The following is a 16693-nucleotide window of genomic DNA, read 5'->3' as shown; positions in this document are numbered from 1 at the left end:
GCATTTATGATTTACATAAACCAATTGAGAGCGGTCAGTCAAATATGATTGAAACCAAGAGAGTGCGAGTCCTTTAACACCTACTGTATTTTCTAGCCTCTCCAGTAAAATGTTATGATCGACCGTAACAAATGCTGCACTAAGATCTAATAGAACAAGAAAAGAGACACATCCATTATCAGAAGACATTAACAACTTGTTAACTACTCTAATTAATGCGGTTTCGGTACTATGCTTGGGTCTAAAACCAGATTGCAATTTTTCATGAATACAATTTTCATTCAAATAAGAACATACAGTAATTGTTTGGAAACGACTTTTTCTAATATCATAGAGACAAAAGGAAGGTTTGAAATTGGCCTATAATTAGATAAAACATGTGGATCAAGGTTAGGTTTTTTAATCAGGGGTTTAATAACAGCACTTTTAAACAACTTAGGTATGTACCCAAGGCTAAGGGATGCATTGATTAATGTAAGCAGGGGATCTACAATGGCTGGGAGTAAATCTTTAAGTAAACGAGTTGGAACAGGATCGAGTATACACGATGATGACTTTGATGATTTAATCAACGCAGTTAGTTCATTTTGGGAGATTGGATTAAAGTTTCAACATGAACATGAACACTGTTCCACAACTGTTTGACAGTCCAGCCTCTTAGATGCTGTAATTTCTGAACCTGTAGGCCTCTGTATAAATGAAATACTAAACCCCCGAAATATTAACTTGTTGTTATAAGAAAACGTATTGGTTACAGTCTTTAGAGTCAAACAATTTATAAAAATTAGCAGGGTTACTGTATTTATTTAAAATGTCATCAAATCATTTTGGTTTGTCCATAATCCTGATGTTACCTGCAGGTTATACAGAGACCTACAGGTTCAGAAATTACAGCATCTTGGAGGCTGGACTGTCAAACAGTTGTGAAACAGTGTTTATGTTCATGTTGAAACTTTAAGATTCTAGTATAACCCTCTTTGGGTTATAAAGTTAACACTTAAGGTTAACAGAAGCACGTAAGATGGCTGACTCCAGGAACCACCTGTGATTCAACATCAGATGCACACAGAGCAGGATCACATCTAAAAGCCTGCAACTTAAATCTTCTGTCAAGGGTCACCAAGTTAGCAAGATCATTTACTAAAGTGTTTTCAGTTTGAGTGTGTATAAACATAAGATACTTAACAGCAATAATTGATGTTTCAATTTACCAAAGAGCAAAATCTATTTGCACTGCAAACGCATTGTTTCCTTTAACCACCTCCACTAAATAAACAAATGTTGAATCACATCAATCTCTATTTGTAGTAGTACTAAATAATTATGTACTCACGTGTACTGTATATTGTCACAATATATTTACATGTACTGTATATAGATTTACAGTATATTTACTAAATGTGTATGTTCAATTATTGTTTAATTGTGTCTGGTAAAAGGGAACAACCAATATTTCATGGACTGGGAAAGATATGGCCCAGAAGCAAGTTCCCTGTCAGACAAATGTTGAACCAAGATCTGGGGTGCATTTCCCAAAATGTTTGTGATGCTAAGTACTTCGTAACCAGTGTTGCCAACTTAGCGGCTTTATTTAGTGAGTTTTCAGACCCCCCAGCGACTTTTTAAAAAAAAAGTGATTTTTATTGGAGACTTTTTGAGACTTGGACATGAAAGCACATATCGCTCTGCAGTTACTGTCCTAAACGAGCAGCGGTTGCTCTGTAGATTTATCCTACCCATCGATTTGTCCTACCGAGCATGCGCACACCTGTTTTTGACTCGTTTAGTGGAACGCCTAAGGTTAGTAATGTGTGGTTTTAGTTTTAATTTCTTTAAAAGTTTAAAGTTTAAGTGTATGTAATGCCGTTATTATGTGACTTATTTTGTATTCTCTTTCAGAACTATGCAAGGTGCTCAAATGAGCTATTCTTGATTGAATACAGTTGAATAACTGTTGTTTATCTAATGCTGTGTTAACGTTTAATTTAACCACGTTTATACATGCCTTGCATGCATGAAAGAGTTTGTTGCTCTGTGTACTCTACTCCATTCATAAAATAAACTCCTACAGGACCCCAACTTAAAAAGTTATGGACCATTCATATATCTGCAAAACCACAATCATGGTAATGACATGGTAGTGTGTGTTGTCCTGATATGAGTGTAGCAGGTGCCACCGTGCTGTTGGGATCTTTTACCCTGTTAGCACTGTCTGTAGCCACACAATGTTATTTATTTATCAATAGACACTTTCTAATAAGAGAATGCTGTTGGCACTTGTCTTGCCTTAGCATTAAGGTCTTTAAAATTCCAACAACACTGCTACATCTAATACACTTATTACAGTACAACACACACTAACATGTTATAACTACAATACCATTTACAAATGATACAATTGTAGAATGGACCAACTGAAGTACGTGCAGATCTTTATTGTACAATTAAACTGTTTTATTTACATTATCAGTATAAAAATGGAATGTTTCTCAGTTTAGAAGTATAATTCAGTATTAGTGATTATTTGTTGCAGAGGTCGGTCTTGCAGCAAACGCTCCCTCTGATAACACATTCAGTCAGAGTGGTGCATTTATTTAAAGCTAGAGAAAGAAAAAGAAAATAATCAGTCATTCTGAATCATAGAACATAATGCTTTAGCATAATGCGAGCTTTTTAAACAGTTATATAGCTCATGTCATCATTTTGCAAACTATTTAAAAAGTCAAATTTAGAGTAATGCTAGCCATTCATCACTGAGGTCCGGCTTCAAATCCCAGCTGTGCTTTTGGCCGACCAGGCATCTACACAGACATGATAGGCTAGTTTTAGGATTATTGTGCTGAACAGTGTAGCCATTCAGAGGTGCAGTTGTCAGTAAGCTCTCAGTGACAAGCCCAAGATTAGATAAAAATAAAGAGGGTTGCATCAGAAAAAAGCAAAGAAGAGCAATTAGACTGCTGACTTCTCTGGGCTCTGAGGCATCTAAGATGGACCATCACACAGAATTTTGAAACAAAAAAAGCGACAACGACGACATCTTAAGAAATGCAGGAATGGATGTTTATTAATAAATGAAATGAAGTTGAGCAGACAAAACATGAAATATCTCAGGTTCATACTGTCTGCAATCAAATAAAAGTCAAAGTAAATGTAAGAAATTTAGTATTTTTTATTATTTACATTTTTCATGCTGTCCCAACTTTTTCTGATTTGGGGTTGTAGATTAGGAACCTGACCTTTACACACTCTTCTTGTTACTCCACCATCAAACCATATAGTTTAAACAATTTCCTTACAGAAAACTACATATAGTCAACTACAGAGTAAAAGCTATATAAAAATGTCTTAATAATAAAACATACCACGGGCAGTCATGGTATTTACTGCTGTCTTCATGCATATGTTTCCATAAGTGCAAGTTTCAGATGTACATGTGAGGTCATTCACATCACGCTTGACACACTGAAGAGCAGAACCTGTAACAAAGTAAGCACATAAGAAATTGATATAATAAAGCAATAAGCCACGATAGGCCGTGCGTTACTGTGATTTTAGCACGGGAATGACTTCTATCCCGTGCTAAAATCATAGCAGTAACGCACGGTCTCGAGTGGCTTATTGCTTTTATAAAACGGCGGTCAACATAAAATACAATAAATACAACAATGTTTAATTCATAAATGTATTTATTGTGTATAAACTTACATTATAAAACGGATAGTTCCGGTCCTAAAATCTGATTGGCTGAGCCGCGTTCGAAGCCGTTGTAAAATCCCAGATAAACGCACACCTAGGACCACCTCACATCATTCCATATTAATACGCCACTGAATAGGAAAAGTTAATGTTATTTTCGCCCTCATGTTGCCTAGCAACACTGTTAATCGAACTATTTTGCGTTGCGGAAGAATGCTTTATTGTAAGTTTATACACAATAAATACATTTATGAATTAAACATTGTTGTATTTATTATATTTCATGTTGACCGCCGTTTTATAAAAGCAATAAGCCACTCGAGACCGTACGTTACTGTTATGATTTTAGCACGGGGAAAGAAGTTTTAGAACAAAAACGTCATCCCCGTGCTAAAATCACAGTAATGCACGGCCTCTCGTGGCTTATTGCTTTAATAAAGCATTCTTCCGCGACGCAAGGTAGTTCGATTAACAGTGTTGCTAGGCAACATGAGGGCGAACATAACATTATTTTTTTTCTTTTCAGTGGCGTATTAATATGGAATGATGTGAGGTGGTCATAGGTGTGCGTTTATCGGGGATTTTACAACAGCTTCGAACGCGGCTCAGCCAATCAGATTTTAGGACCGGAACTATCCGTTTTATAATTGTATAATAATAATTTTATAAATGGATCACATTCAACAGGCAGGTTGTGGCAAGTTAATGGCATTGTGTGGAATATGTTCTACTTTATACAAGCAACAGTGGGTGATGATGTTGAATATGATGATCATCAGCTATGATGAGTGCAATGCAGGGCCTCAGGAACACCTTCCATTGCAAAAATGTAGATCCATATGCAAGCATGCTTTTGAAAGCCAAAATTACAGCCAAAGAGTTAGGTAGGGTATCAAATAAAACTTCAAGTTTAAGTAAAAGTGTTCTCTAATTGTGTTGTGTAGAAGTAAGTTACAGTACTTATAAAAAGGAACTCAAGTACTGCATTAGTTTTTACATTTTAAAGTCAATAGGCCTCAATATGAGTCTATAGGTGTGTAAGAGTCATAATTAGTGCATCATTATGTACTTTTTTAAAGCTTAAATCACTTACCCTCCACCAAAAGCAGAGAAAGAACCAGAGTCACAAGCAGGAGCTTCATAATTCTGTAACAGGAAAAGAATGAACAGTGATGTTACTTTCTGCAGACAAAGTTCCTCAGATGTTCCTCATAACTAACTACATGTTTAACATAAAAATAACACAGTAAACTATTGCATGACTAATCCAAAAATATATATTGTTATATGACAAAGGCATTCTATTTGATTATTCTATGCCAAAAGGACTCTGTTTTTGCAGGGTAAATATGTTTTGTCATACAGCAAAATGTAACATTACACATGTACTGTAAATGTTATTTTAAGCTAAATAAGGTTATAATCACAGTTCATCACTGGTGCACCCTACTGGCAAATTTAACCAGCTTGTGTCTATTTACACTCAAACTGAAGTTGATTCAAGCCCTGCATCAGCCAGGTTGCCACTGTTGGGCCCTTGAGCAAGGCCCTTAACCCTCAATTGCTTGCAATGTATACTGTCTCAATTGTAAGTCGCTTTGGATAAAGGCATCTGCTAAATGCTTAAAATATAAATGTAAATGTTATCAATTAAGGTCTGTGTTCATGACACCACAAACATTAACAGACTATGTAAAATTAGGATTTATTTAATGGTAGCAATGAAACAAAATCAGTGCTAAAAAAAAAGCCATTTTAAAGAAGACTGGATGATTGGGATAGTGTTTTATAAAAAAAAAAAATACTTTACAATATTTTGTACCTTGTCTTTTTCTTTGAACAATGTAGAAACTAGGGCCAAACAGAAATGCTTTAATTGTCAACAGAATTCCGTGTGTCTTCACTCTTTACAGCAATTATATTAATAAAATGATTCCAGCTTTACAGCAACTCTTGAGAGAAGGTTTCCCTTGTGAAGAGACATAGAGGGACATAGACGTGTGGGTTTGGAGTGTGGAAGTCGGTCTGGCAGCAGAGGTTAGGGCTCGGTTCCTGCTCAGCAGACCAGAGCATTCTGACCAGAGCAGCAAAACAAAGAAAATAACACAGGATTATCTGTATAAATTAAGTTTATTAATACAGTGCACACATTTTATTACAAAAGCATGCCGTTTAAAAAAATAGAATTAAATGATCATATCAAACAGACTTATATCAAATTTCATGTACCACACATTGTTATGACAATTTTTAATTAATGCTTTTTTTTTTAGAATTTCATAAGTTAGATTTAGCTGCCTACAACCCAGTGTAACCAGTTAAAATTAACTAAATAATTAGTTAAATAATTAAATAACACAAAATTATTCAGTCGTCAAAGCATATTGATGATACATTCACCTCATGACACACTGCTCCTCCCTACATGAAAGTAAATAAGCTGCTTTATAAGTAAAAAGTATTGGTATCGGTATCTGCGATACTGGTCCTGTATTTACTTGGTATCGGATCGATACCAAATTTTGCAGTATCGCACACCACTACTAGCAAGATCCTTCACTAAAGTGTTTTCAGTTTGAGTGTATATAGACACAAGGTGGTTAAAAGTTTTACAGCAATAATTGATGTTTCCATTTACCAAAGAGCAAAACATATTTCGTTCTGGCAATTAAATCCAAATGATTTGCTAGAAAACAGAACTGACCATGAAGCCACACTGTTGTAGGATGTACACAGGAAATGCTAAACAAAATTTTAAATTAATGTTTTTGTAATTTTATAAGTTAGATTTAGCTGCCTACAACCCAGTGTAACCAGTTAAAATCTCTTCTCAGGTGACCTGATGTGGATTCCGACCCTGGTGTTGTTGCTCTAACAGCAGGCACGTGCACAGATAGACCCCTAGTGGTGCTCAAGCACCTGCCCTTTTGCCATGGATGAGAAAAGTGCCCTTTCTGCTGGAGCCCAGTTTTTTTCTACATTCATCAATATTTAAAAATAAAAATGACCCTCTCTGTCATCAATTCCCCCCAAAAGTGTTTTGATATCTGACAGGCATTTATTTGAGTTCTTGTGAGAATTCTGCCCCGATCTGATCCGCGGCGCGCACAAGCTCCCGTCTTGCCCCTTCCTCCTCCTCCTCCGGTTAGCACTCATGCAGTGCTGAGTGCCAGGCCAAACCGCTGCTACACACTTCTCCTCTGACCCGCAGCATCAGACAGACAGGTAATGACAGTGTTTCATACAAAGGGCATCCATGCATAACGCATGGCCTACACGTTTTGTACTCATGAGTCATGAAATACGTGATTTCAAAGCCTCGTCCAGCTGTTTACTGATGTTTGTCATGTTTAATGAAGGGGGAGGGGGACAAACTGCAGCAGACAGACAGACAGACAAAGAATTTAAAGACAGTTTTACTGTTTTACAAATTAGACAAGTTCACTGGTTTTGTTTCATTTAAAATCTTACTTATTTTGTGAAAGCCTGAAGACAAAAAAAGCATGAGCACAAACATTTTGCAGGAGAATGTCAAGTAGCTCTCACAGTAAAGTGTTGAAAATAGATACAAACATACAATATTTTATAATTACAGCATCCTGGCCCAAACGCTGTGTAGCAAAAGCCACCTTTAGTCAAGGAGTTATTTTCATGCAAGCATTTATACTTCAACAGTTTACAAATGAGAAATAATTTTGCTAGGTAATTAACATTACAAACTAATATATGTAGAAGGCTAAATATAATGCTCTATGATATAGAACAGCATACAAAAAATTATGAATAAATGGGAAAATGTTATTTAGATGTCTATTTGATTTTATTGGCATAATAATAGGCCCATTGTTAACATTAACTACCCAAAGTGGGTTTCTGATTTGAAATCAAAGGTAGGTCTTAAGTTGAGCTACATGACAGTCTGGTGAGGTATATTTGGTTTAATGTTTCAACAGTAAAATGATGTATACTGTGTTCTCCCCTTTATGGAGATTCAGTAAGTCACTCTTGATTATTATGCACAACATTGATTTATCTCATTTACAAATTTTGCAGCATAATGCCAAGAAAAGAAAGGTTACAAAAACAGAAAGAAAAGGAACTACGGGTAGCAGCTCTCTTTTATCCTGGATTAGGCCATCTACCAGTAAAGCAAATGAGGGAGATGTATCAGTATCTTACATTGACTTTTACTATAATTTCATAGCAGACAGTGGGTGTGTTCAAAAACCTAGGGAGCTCTCTACATAAACAGCATTTTACGAAAGGCTGTCCGAAATCCTAGTAAGGTACAGTGGTGTTCAAAAAAATAGCAGTCCAACACCATTAACTTGATAAATCAAAGTTTTTAGTAGAAATGCTATTTCTACATAGCAAAAAATTTACTTGAAAGTGTAGTAGAGTATTGAAAACAAAACAAACCCAACAATTAGGACATGCATGCCGCTCATTCTGAGTAATCGAAGCATTGATTGAAAGGGGGTTGTTCAAAATAATAGCAGTGAGGAGTTCAATTGGTGAAGTCATTCATTCTGCAGAAGAATGGGTGTCAATTTTGGCCCTTATTTAAGGTAGGAGGGTGGCAAATGTTGCACAGGTTGGTCATAGCGCATTTCCTTCTGAAATACTGGGTAACATTTCAGGGTTGTTTCAAAAATACTGGGTTGTTCCAGACATTGTTCTGATGAACAGCGTACTTTGATTAAAAAGTTGATTTTAGAGGGAAAAAACATACAGAGAAGTGCAGCAAATGATAGGCTGCTCAGCTAAAATGATCTCAAATGCCTTAAAGTGACAACCAAAACCTGAAAGACGCAGAAGGAAGCATGGAACTACTGTTTGAATGGATCAAAGAATAGCCAGAATGGCAAAGGTTCAGCCAGTGATCACCTCCAGAAAGATCAAGGAACATCTGAAGTTCCCAGTGAGTACAGAAGATGATTAAGTGAAGCCAATTTACCAGAAAGAACTCCTTGCAAAGTCCCGTTGTTAAGAAAAAGACAAGTCCTGAATGGGTTAACATTTGCGAAGAACACATTGACTGGTCCAAAGAGAAATGGCTCAACATTTTGTGGACTGGTCAAAGCAAAATTGTTCTTTTTGGGTCAAGTGGCCATAGACAGTATGTCAGATGACCCTCGAGCACTGAATTCGAGCCAAAGTACACTGTGAAGGTAGTAAAGCATGGTGGTACAAAACTATGATATGAGGATGTTTTTCATACCATGGTGTTATGTCTATTTATCACATACGAGGGATCATGGATCAGTTTAAATATATCAGAATACTTGAGGAGATCATGTTGCCCTATGTCGAAGAAGAAATGCCCTTAAAATGGGTGTTTTAACATGACAATGACCCAAAACATCTTGGTTACAGACAAACAAGATTGAGGTAATAGAGTGGCCAGCCCAATCCCCTGACTTCAATCCCATAGAGAACTTGTGGGCTGAAATCTGAAACGCGTTTTTTTGAGGCAAAACCCAAAATTGCAGAAGAACTGTGGAATGTAGTCTAATCATCCTGGACTGGAATACCTGTTCAGAGGAGCCAGAAGTTGGTCGACTCCATGCAACACAGATCTCAGAAACAATTGTTATGCCACTAAATATTAGTTCAGTAATTTAAAGTAAAGTGAAACCTCAAACATTTTTTCATGTTATAGATACATTTTTTGAGTTTTTAAAGAAAAATGCTGGCACTGCTATTATTTTGAACAGCCTAATATTAATTTTTCTTAACTTTCTGTAAAGGATTAACACAAACTGGTTTGATTTAGAATTAAAAGTGTAGTATTTTCAGTGCATTTGCATTTATGGAAATAAAAGTTATTATAATGATTTTGTGCTTTATTCACTTTTTTAAAATCACTGCTATTTTTTTGAACACTACTGTATCTTAAAATTTCAACGCTATTTTGACTCAAGAACGAGTGAGGATCCGATGCTGCCTTAGCAGTGGAGACAATCCCAGCATTCAAAGAGGCACTTTTCTCATAGAAAAATACGGCGGACGATGCAAAGCAAAGAACGGACTTATTTTCAAACGTTAATAAATTATCATTGATTTTTAATTTGTATAAACATGTACAAGTGTATATATTTGCAAGTTCAGGGACAGTTGAACCATTTTTGGTACACGGAGGGAGATGTAATGACTTATTAGAATCCTCTCTTAGGCAGCTGCTTATGTCGACAGTAAGACAGCAAGGCAGCTCCCCAGGTTTTTGATGCCTTATGAGTCGATGACTTATTAGAATCCCCTCTACTTAGGCAGCTGCCTATGTCGACAGTAAGACAGCAAGGCAGCTCCCCAGGTTTTCGAACACACCCAGTGTAAACCTGAGATATTTCATGTTTTGTTTGGTAAACCTCATTTCATTTGTTAATATCCATCCACTCCTGCATGTCAGGTCTGCAACATATTTTTAAAAAAGTTGGGACAGGGCAATTAGGGCTAGTAATAATATCTATCCCTTTTTATCCTATTTGCTCTTAATCTATTTGTCTTCAACTTTCTCCTGTTGGAATTATGGCACTTAGCATTGTGTTCCATCACATTTCCTATTAATTACATTATTTAATGGTTTAAGAACTGAGGACACTAATTGTTACAGTTTTGCAAGTAGAATTTCTGCTCCATGGTGATCATTGACTGATTCTCTTTTTTATGATGCATTCTGGAGGGGTCAAGCACACCCTCTGTGACTACAAAGCCAAACTATTGTAGGATATGCAGAATGAGGCCTGGTATGTCTTGCTTAAATAACCACTGACCTCCAGGAAAGGAAAGATGTTGCCTTGATGCCAGGATATATCTCTCTAAAATCCCAATATATGTCCTAGCATCAATTGTACCTTTAAACATTTGCAAGTCACCCATGTTGTGGGAATGAATGCAACACACACCCCAAGTATGTTTGTTTGTTTGTTTTTACTGTTCCTCATTACTTGCCAAGAACCTGACAGTTCCTCATGAGCAAACGAATTAGCCTATAACGACTTTTCTCTTACAGGTTCTGCTGCACCTTGTGCCAACTGTGGCACTTCAAACAAAATGTGTCCTCATGAAACTTGTGGACAAGACCCCAGTATGGCCAATCCCGCCAAACCACAAGCTAAAGGTTTTATGCTTTCTTTTTGTTATTTTTTTTCTTTTGTAATTTTGCCAGACCTTTAAAAAACGACCATAGCAGATGAGCTGCCTAACATTGTTAACTTGAATTATTTATGGGTTTTATTTTCTATCTGGGATGTGGCAATCAGTGTAATATTTAAAAGTGTAAAATGTTAAACATTAGGGATGTAACAATGCATTCTACACACGATGCGATACGATTCACGATACTGGGTTCACAATGTGATTTTTTTCCCAATTTTTTTAAACAAAATGAAATTGAAGACAAATTATGACAAAGTTTCTTTTTATTATTTCTCTTTAAAAAAATTAAATAAAATACTGTATTTGTGCTTATCTTTTATTTATCTAAATAATGAATGTCCTTTTATTTCTGAAGTAGGTACAAACTATGCCGAACTATGCTTATTGTGTAAAAAAAACTGAAATGAAATTGTAAAACAAATCCATCATGATATAAATACGTGAATGATACAAATAAAGAAAGTGTCCTCACATAAATAAATTTGGCTGGAAAATTTGGTCGGGGACCTGGCAACTTTGTGAAGTGCCGTCAACCAGGCGAGGTGAATAGCGTCAGTGCCCTCTGCTGTTTAAAGTGAATACTGATTAATCTTAAATGAATAACCTATTCTTGTGGTGCATCGTTACATCCCTATTAAACATAATTGAATACTTTTGTTTTTTAATGGATGCATGTGAGCCTGTGTTGACATTAACATTTGTAATTGATTTTATGTCCTCAGCTGCTAATCCAAGGACTGGCCTGAACTTTAACACTTTCCATTAAAATGGGACTCATGCTGCAAGTTCAACCTTTGTTTGTTTGAGTTGTTGCTTTAATATAAATCAAATTTGTGAAATAAAGATGTTCTGAAAGTGAATCACATTGGTGTGGTATTACTGTAAACCCAAATAACAATATTTAATTATTTTATGACAGTGACAATTATGACAATCTTGAATTTTAAGAATTTCTGCTACTTTTTTAAATTAAATTACCAGACACTTTCATGTTTAAAAAGCTTTTTACTTTTTTCATTAGATTATGAGGGGTTTTCTAAAAAATATGACTTTCTGCTGGGTCAAAAACATACTGCCAAGTAGGGAAGAAAAGAATTTTGAAGTTTGAATAACATAACTATATATGTTAAATATATTAAAAAATTGTTGATGTGTTGCATTCTTTACACCACTGGGACAAAAGCAGTGATGTACTGCTACTGAAAAAGGAAATACACAAAGCAGATAAATCGATATACTTCAGATACTGTGACATAACAATTTAGTGTGACTCCAGTCAGTGACTCTAATGATCAATTCACATAATGAACTCCAAAAAAATAGACCCTAAAAAGTGTATCTACATGTAAACTGTGTTACAAACCTCTAAGCACATTTTCCTAGTACTACAGGTGCTCAAAAATGTTACCACCTTGTGTAAATCTTGTCCCATTATCCTTTAAACCACACCTGGGAGTTGCACGGCCCCCGGGCCACATCCGGCCAGTAGGGTGTCTCTGACCGGTCTTTTTCTTTATCTTTACTTTTCTTTTTTTTTGTTCTTTCTTTTCTTTACTTTACTTTCTTTTCTTTACTTTACTTTTTTCTTTTTCTTTATCTTTATCGTTACTTTTCTTTCTTTTTTTACTTTAACTTTTGTACTTTCTTTTCTTTTGCAAGAGAGAGAGCGCGAGAAACTTCCGTCCTCTACCCAGGTTATCAGCTGTGTGTGTTTACTCACATGAGACAAAAACCCAGCGATGTCTGATTGCCTCTCTGTCTTTTTATAGGCCTGTGCAGTGTGCACAGGTGTTGTGTATTAGGCCTGATTGCCAGCTCGCTGTTGGCCCCTAGTGGCTGGAGTCTGCCTAGCCCCAAGGCCACCCCTTACATATACAGTGATAATTACACTCGGATATTCAGCAGAACCCTTTTCCATAGCTTCTTACAGTTCTAACTGTAAATCCACTACTGTCTTAATTTGATCTACTCAAATCTAGGCTGTCCTTTAAAGTAGGAACACGTGGAACAAAATGTATTCACACAATAAAATGTATCTGATAAGTGCTTGGAAGACGCAGGAAACAGGAAAGACTGACTATTGGAAACTGTTCATAATAAAAGGTACAGTAAGGAGGTGAGTAATCAAACATTAATATACCTAAACTCAAAAACTAAAAGTAGAACCTAATCTAAAACAAGTCTTCTTTACTAAAAGTATGCAATAAATCACCATAAAATATTTAGCCACAATATTCTAACCTTGCTGTATCAGGCTGCACACAGGCAACGGCAGATTCCTGTTAAAGAAACATTTAAAAGTGTTGGTTGTCCTGCACTGAGCTGCTAAGGCAGCAATAATTATCTTTGTCCCCAAAATCTTTAATGGTAATCACCTCAAATCCTGGATTGTCAATGCCATGCTGGGCATGCTTGTGAAGTACAGGATCTTTAAAGCAACTAAAACAGTGTGGTGTGCTCACTGCAACAGTCTTCGAAACGTTGGAGAAATCAACAAAGTATTTGCCACCCCTGGTTCGCGAAATAACCGGCAGGAAGCTGTATCCCCACTGGATCTCACGCGGGATGAAGGAGGTGCGGACCTGGCAAGACGAGCTGGTGGACTCAGCCATGCCATCCAGGAAGACCACCAGCTCAAAGTCCTGCTTCTGCAGTGTGTCGGCAGCCATCTCCGAAAAGGGGCTTGAACTGTCAATCACATGGTAGAGAGTGAGGGGACTGACAAAGAAGAGGTTGTCCTTGCCTGCATCTACTTGGAATTCAACATTTACTTGGTCCAGGATGACGGGCTCTCCGTCGGGAGGGATGCTAGTCCTCACGAACTTGCCATAAATATGGCTCCTGATAAGCAGCGTCTTCCGGAGGTTGGCAACCCGGATCTGCAGGCAGAGCTTTTCATTTTTCAAACTGATCACTGCAGTGTCGCTAAAGGTAACAGTCTTTGCTCGCTTTTTAGGGAGGGACAATTTGGCCAAAATCAGGCCACACATGAAGCAGTTTATGATGGTGCCCATTAGAGATTGGATGATGAGAAGGACTACTGTTTTGGCACAGTTCCCTGTTAAGGCTCGTCCACCATATCCAATTGTTGTTTGCGTTTCTAAAGAGTAAAGAAAGGCGCTTGTGAGACTGTTGATATTTTCTACGCACTTTAAATGGCCATTAGGAGTACCCCCAACGTCAAGGTCTCCATTGCTTTTGGCAATCGAGTACCACAGCAGGCCAAAGATGAACCAGCTTCCCGTAAAAGCAGTGATGAAAAAAAGTATAACAAACCGCCATGGAAATTCAACAAAGGTGGTCCAAAAGTCTTTCAGGTACACTAAATAGTTCTGATACGTAACATTGTCATATTCTATGTTGCAGTGGCCGTCTTTGGTCACGAGCCGCCTCTTGCGAATCCTTCGTTCTGTTAAGTGATCCTGAATCGGCTTCCGGATGAACTTCAACATACCTGAAATGTATTTAACAGATTAGTCAATGGTCAGAGAGGTCAACTAAACAGACCTAATTTAGCTCATTTCATCTCTGTATTTGCAGGTGTATTTCATTTCTGTATAAGTTTTAGAGCCCTTTGAAAATGCCATTGATTAATCTTACAGTGCAAAGGCTGGAAACATTTGAACCCTTTGTACTCACTTATTTTGCAGCAATAACCTCCACCAACTTATATTTTATTTTATACATGCACACTACTTGTCTAAAATAAAATATCAGCATGTTTCTTTAATAAACTATGAGTATAAGTCCGTACTTTATCTAGCCGAATATGTACACCAATCAGCCATAATATTAAAACCACCTCCTTGTTTCTACACATATTGTCCATTTTATCAGCTCCACTTACCATTAAGAAGCACTTTCTAGTCCATCTGTTTCTCTACATACTTTTTAGCCTGCTTTCACCCTGTTCTTCAATGGTCAGGACTCTCCCAGGACCTCAGGATTATTTGGGTGGTGGGATATTCTCAGCACTGCAATGACACTGACATGGTGGTGGTGTGTTAGTGTGTGTTGTGCTGGTATGAGTGGAAAATACACAGCAGCGCTGATGGAGTTTTTAAACACCTCACTGTCCCTGCTGGACAGAGAATAGTCCACCAACCAAAAACATCCAGCCAACAGCGCCCCATGGGCAGCGTGCTGTGACCTCTGATGAAGGCCTAGAAGATGACCAACTCAAACATCAGCAATAGATGAGCGATCGTCTCTGACTTTACATCTACAAGGTGGACCAACTAGGTAGGAGTGTCTAATAGAGTGGACACAGTATTTAAAAACTCCAGCAGCGCTGCTGTGTCTGATCCACTCATACCAGCACAACACACACTAACACACCACCACCATGTCAGTGTCACTGCAGTGCTGGGAATGATCCACCACCCAAATAATACCTGCTCTGTGGCGGTCCCGTGGAGGTCCTGACCATTGAAGAACAGGGTGAAATCAGTCTAAAAAGGTATGTAGAGAAACAGATGGACTACAGTCAGTAATTGTAGAACTTCAAAGTGCTTCTATATGGTAAGCGGAGCTGATAAAATGTACAGTGAGTGTAGAAACAAAGAGGTGGTTTTAATGTTACGGCTGATCAGTGTATATGTAAGCTATACATTAACTATCCATTTGTACTTCCTCTATGAAATTAACAATAAATAAAAGGTTTTTATTTCTAGTTTTCCCCTATTCACTTTTTAATTTGGTACATATTTAGTTCATGCTTGCCCTATTAGCAAGATATAAGAATAAATGAATAAAAATGTAATCTTACCTTCACTCAGACAGAAGTTATCAGCAGATCTTCTCAGACTGGAACTCAGTCTTCATCAGCTCTCATTTAATTATATTACTTCCCAAAATATTAATAGGACTACAGTCAGGTTTCATAAAATTCAGCAGTTTCATTTCCCCTCCAAGCAAACAACCACCGGAGTGTTGATAAAAAATAATCCTCAGTGAAATGCCCTAATCCCAGGCACATGCCACTCATTACACAAAGAAAGTAACAAGTTGTTGATTTTTTTTACACTCATATTCAGCATAAAAGGTTTTAGTTAGTAAGAACATTCAGATAAACGTCTTAACAATATTACACTGCTTTTCATTTCACACATGGTCCCCCAACGGTCAGTGCAACAGTGGAATTTGGGAAAAAGTGTACCCCATCTGAAGAAAAAACCTCCCAACTCCCCACTGCTTGGTTTTAGTAAAGCTTCACATGGGGCCACAAAATGAAAAGCATTTCTTCAAACACAATTCCTTTTATTTCCTGCCCCCATGTTACAACAGCCCTCATGGAATTTACATTATTGTAGTTAACTAACACTTTATGTATCTACACTTCAATACAACAGCTTGAATACTTAGACATTTATATATTAAATAAGCTGAACTATATTCAAAACTTTTAAGTCACCAAGCAGTAATTAAAAACTAACATTAATTATCCTAGCTGCTACCTGATCAGCAGTTAGCACTAATCTCCAATAAATCTTGCTTATTTTTTACGATTATAAACTACATACACAACAGAACCTTTTTTCTAAGGGGAACATGCATTTGTGCTGGAGATACACAGTGTTACCCATTATGCAAAAAGTACATCAGTGTATTTGAGAGAACTGAAACAAATGGTATGCCTATTTCTAAACAATACATTTAAAAGGAGTTTAAGTTTGTGTGCTGAAGTTGGAGACAGTGTTGCTGCTAATCTGGATTGAAGTCCCATGGTGTTGAAACATAAGTGGGTTTAGAAAGTCTGCAGGTAAAGGTCATGGCCAACTTTTGGTATAAGTAGATTCCACACCTGATCAGCTTTTTCATGATATACACTGGATCATGT

General features: G+C 37.0%; 1 protein-coding gene and 1 long non-coding RNA gene across 2 annotated transcripts; one reads left to right on the top strand and one right to left on the bottom strand.

Moving 5' to 3' along the window:
- The first annotated feature begins 6865 nt into the window (after positions 1 to 6865).
- On the top strand, positions 6866 to 11638 carry LOC134306014 (uncharacterized). The gene is made up of 3 exons (XR_010008882.1): positions 6866 to 6921; positions 10709 to 10816; positions 11577 to 11638. It is a non-coding gene; the product is annotated as an uncharacterized LOC134306014 (long non-coding RNA).
- Positions 11639 to 13056: 1418 nt separating this feature from the next.
- LOC134306013 (ATP-sensitive inward rectifier potassium channel 1-like) lies at positions 13057 to 15681 on the bottom strand. Its single transcript, XM_062990278.1, has 2 exons — positions 15623 to 15681; positions 13057 to 14308 (listed from the first exon to the last, which is right to left on the bottom strand). The coding sequence occupies exon 2, from the start codon at positions 14304 to 14306 to the stop codon at positions 13149 to 13151; it is 1158 nt and encodes a 385-aa protein (XP_062846348.1). The 5' UTR covers positions 14307 to 14308; positions 15623 to 15681; the 3' UTR covers positions 13057 to 13148.
- Positions 15682 to 16693: the final 1012 nt, after the last annotated feature.

This window comes from Trichomycterus rosablanca, unplaced genomic scaffold (genome assembly GCF_030014385.1).
Source record: "Trichomycterus rosablanca isolate fTriRos1 unplaced genomic scaffold, fTriRos1.hap1 scaffold_180, whole genome shotgun sequence".
Taxonomy (NCBI): Eukaryota; Metazoa; Chordata; class Actinopteri; order Siluriformes; family Trichomycteridae; genus Trichomycterus; species Trichomycterus rosablanca.
The sequence above is the reverse complement of the archived record's forward strand: the minus strand, read 5'-3'. Positions and strand labels throughout refer to the sequence as shown.

Coding starts and splice junctions, on each gene's coding strand:
- LOC134306013 (XM_062990278.1), bottom strand. CDS start 14,306: ATGTTGAAGTTCATCCGGAAGCCGATTCAGGATCACTTAACAGAACGA.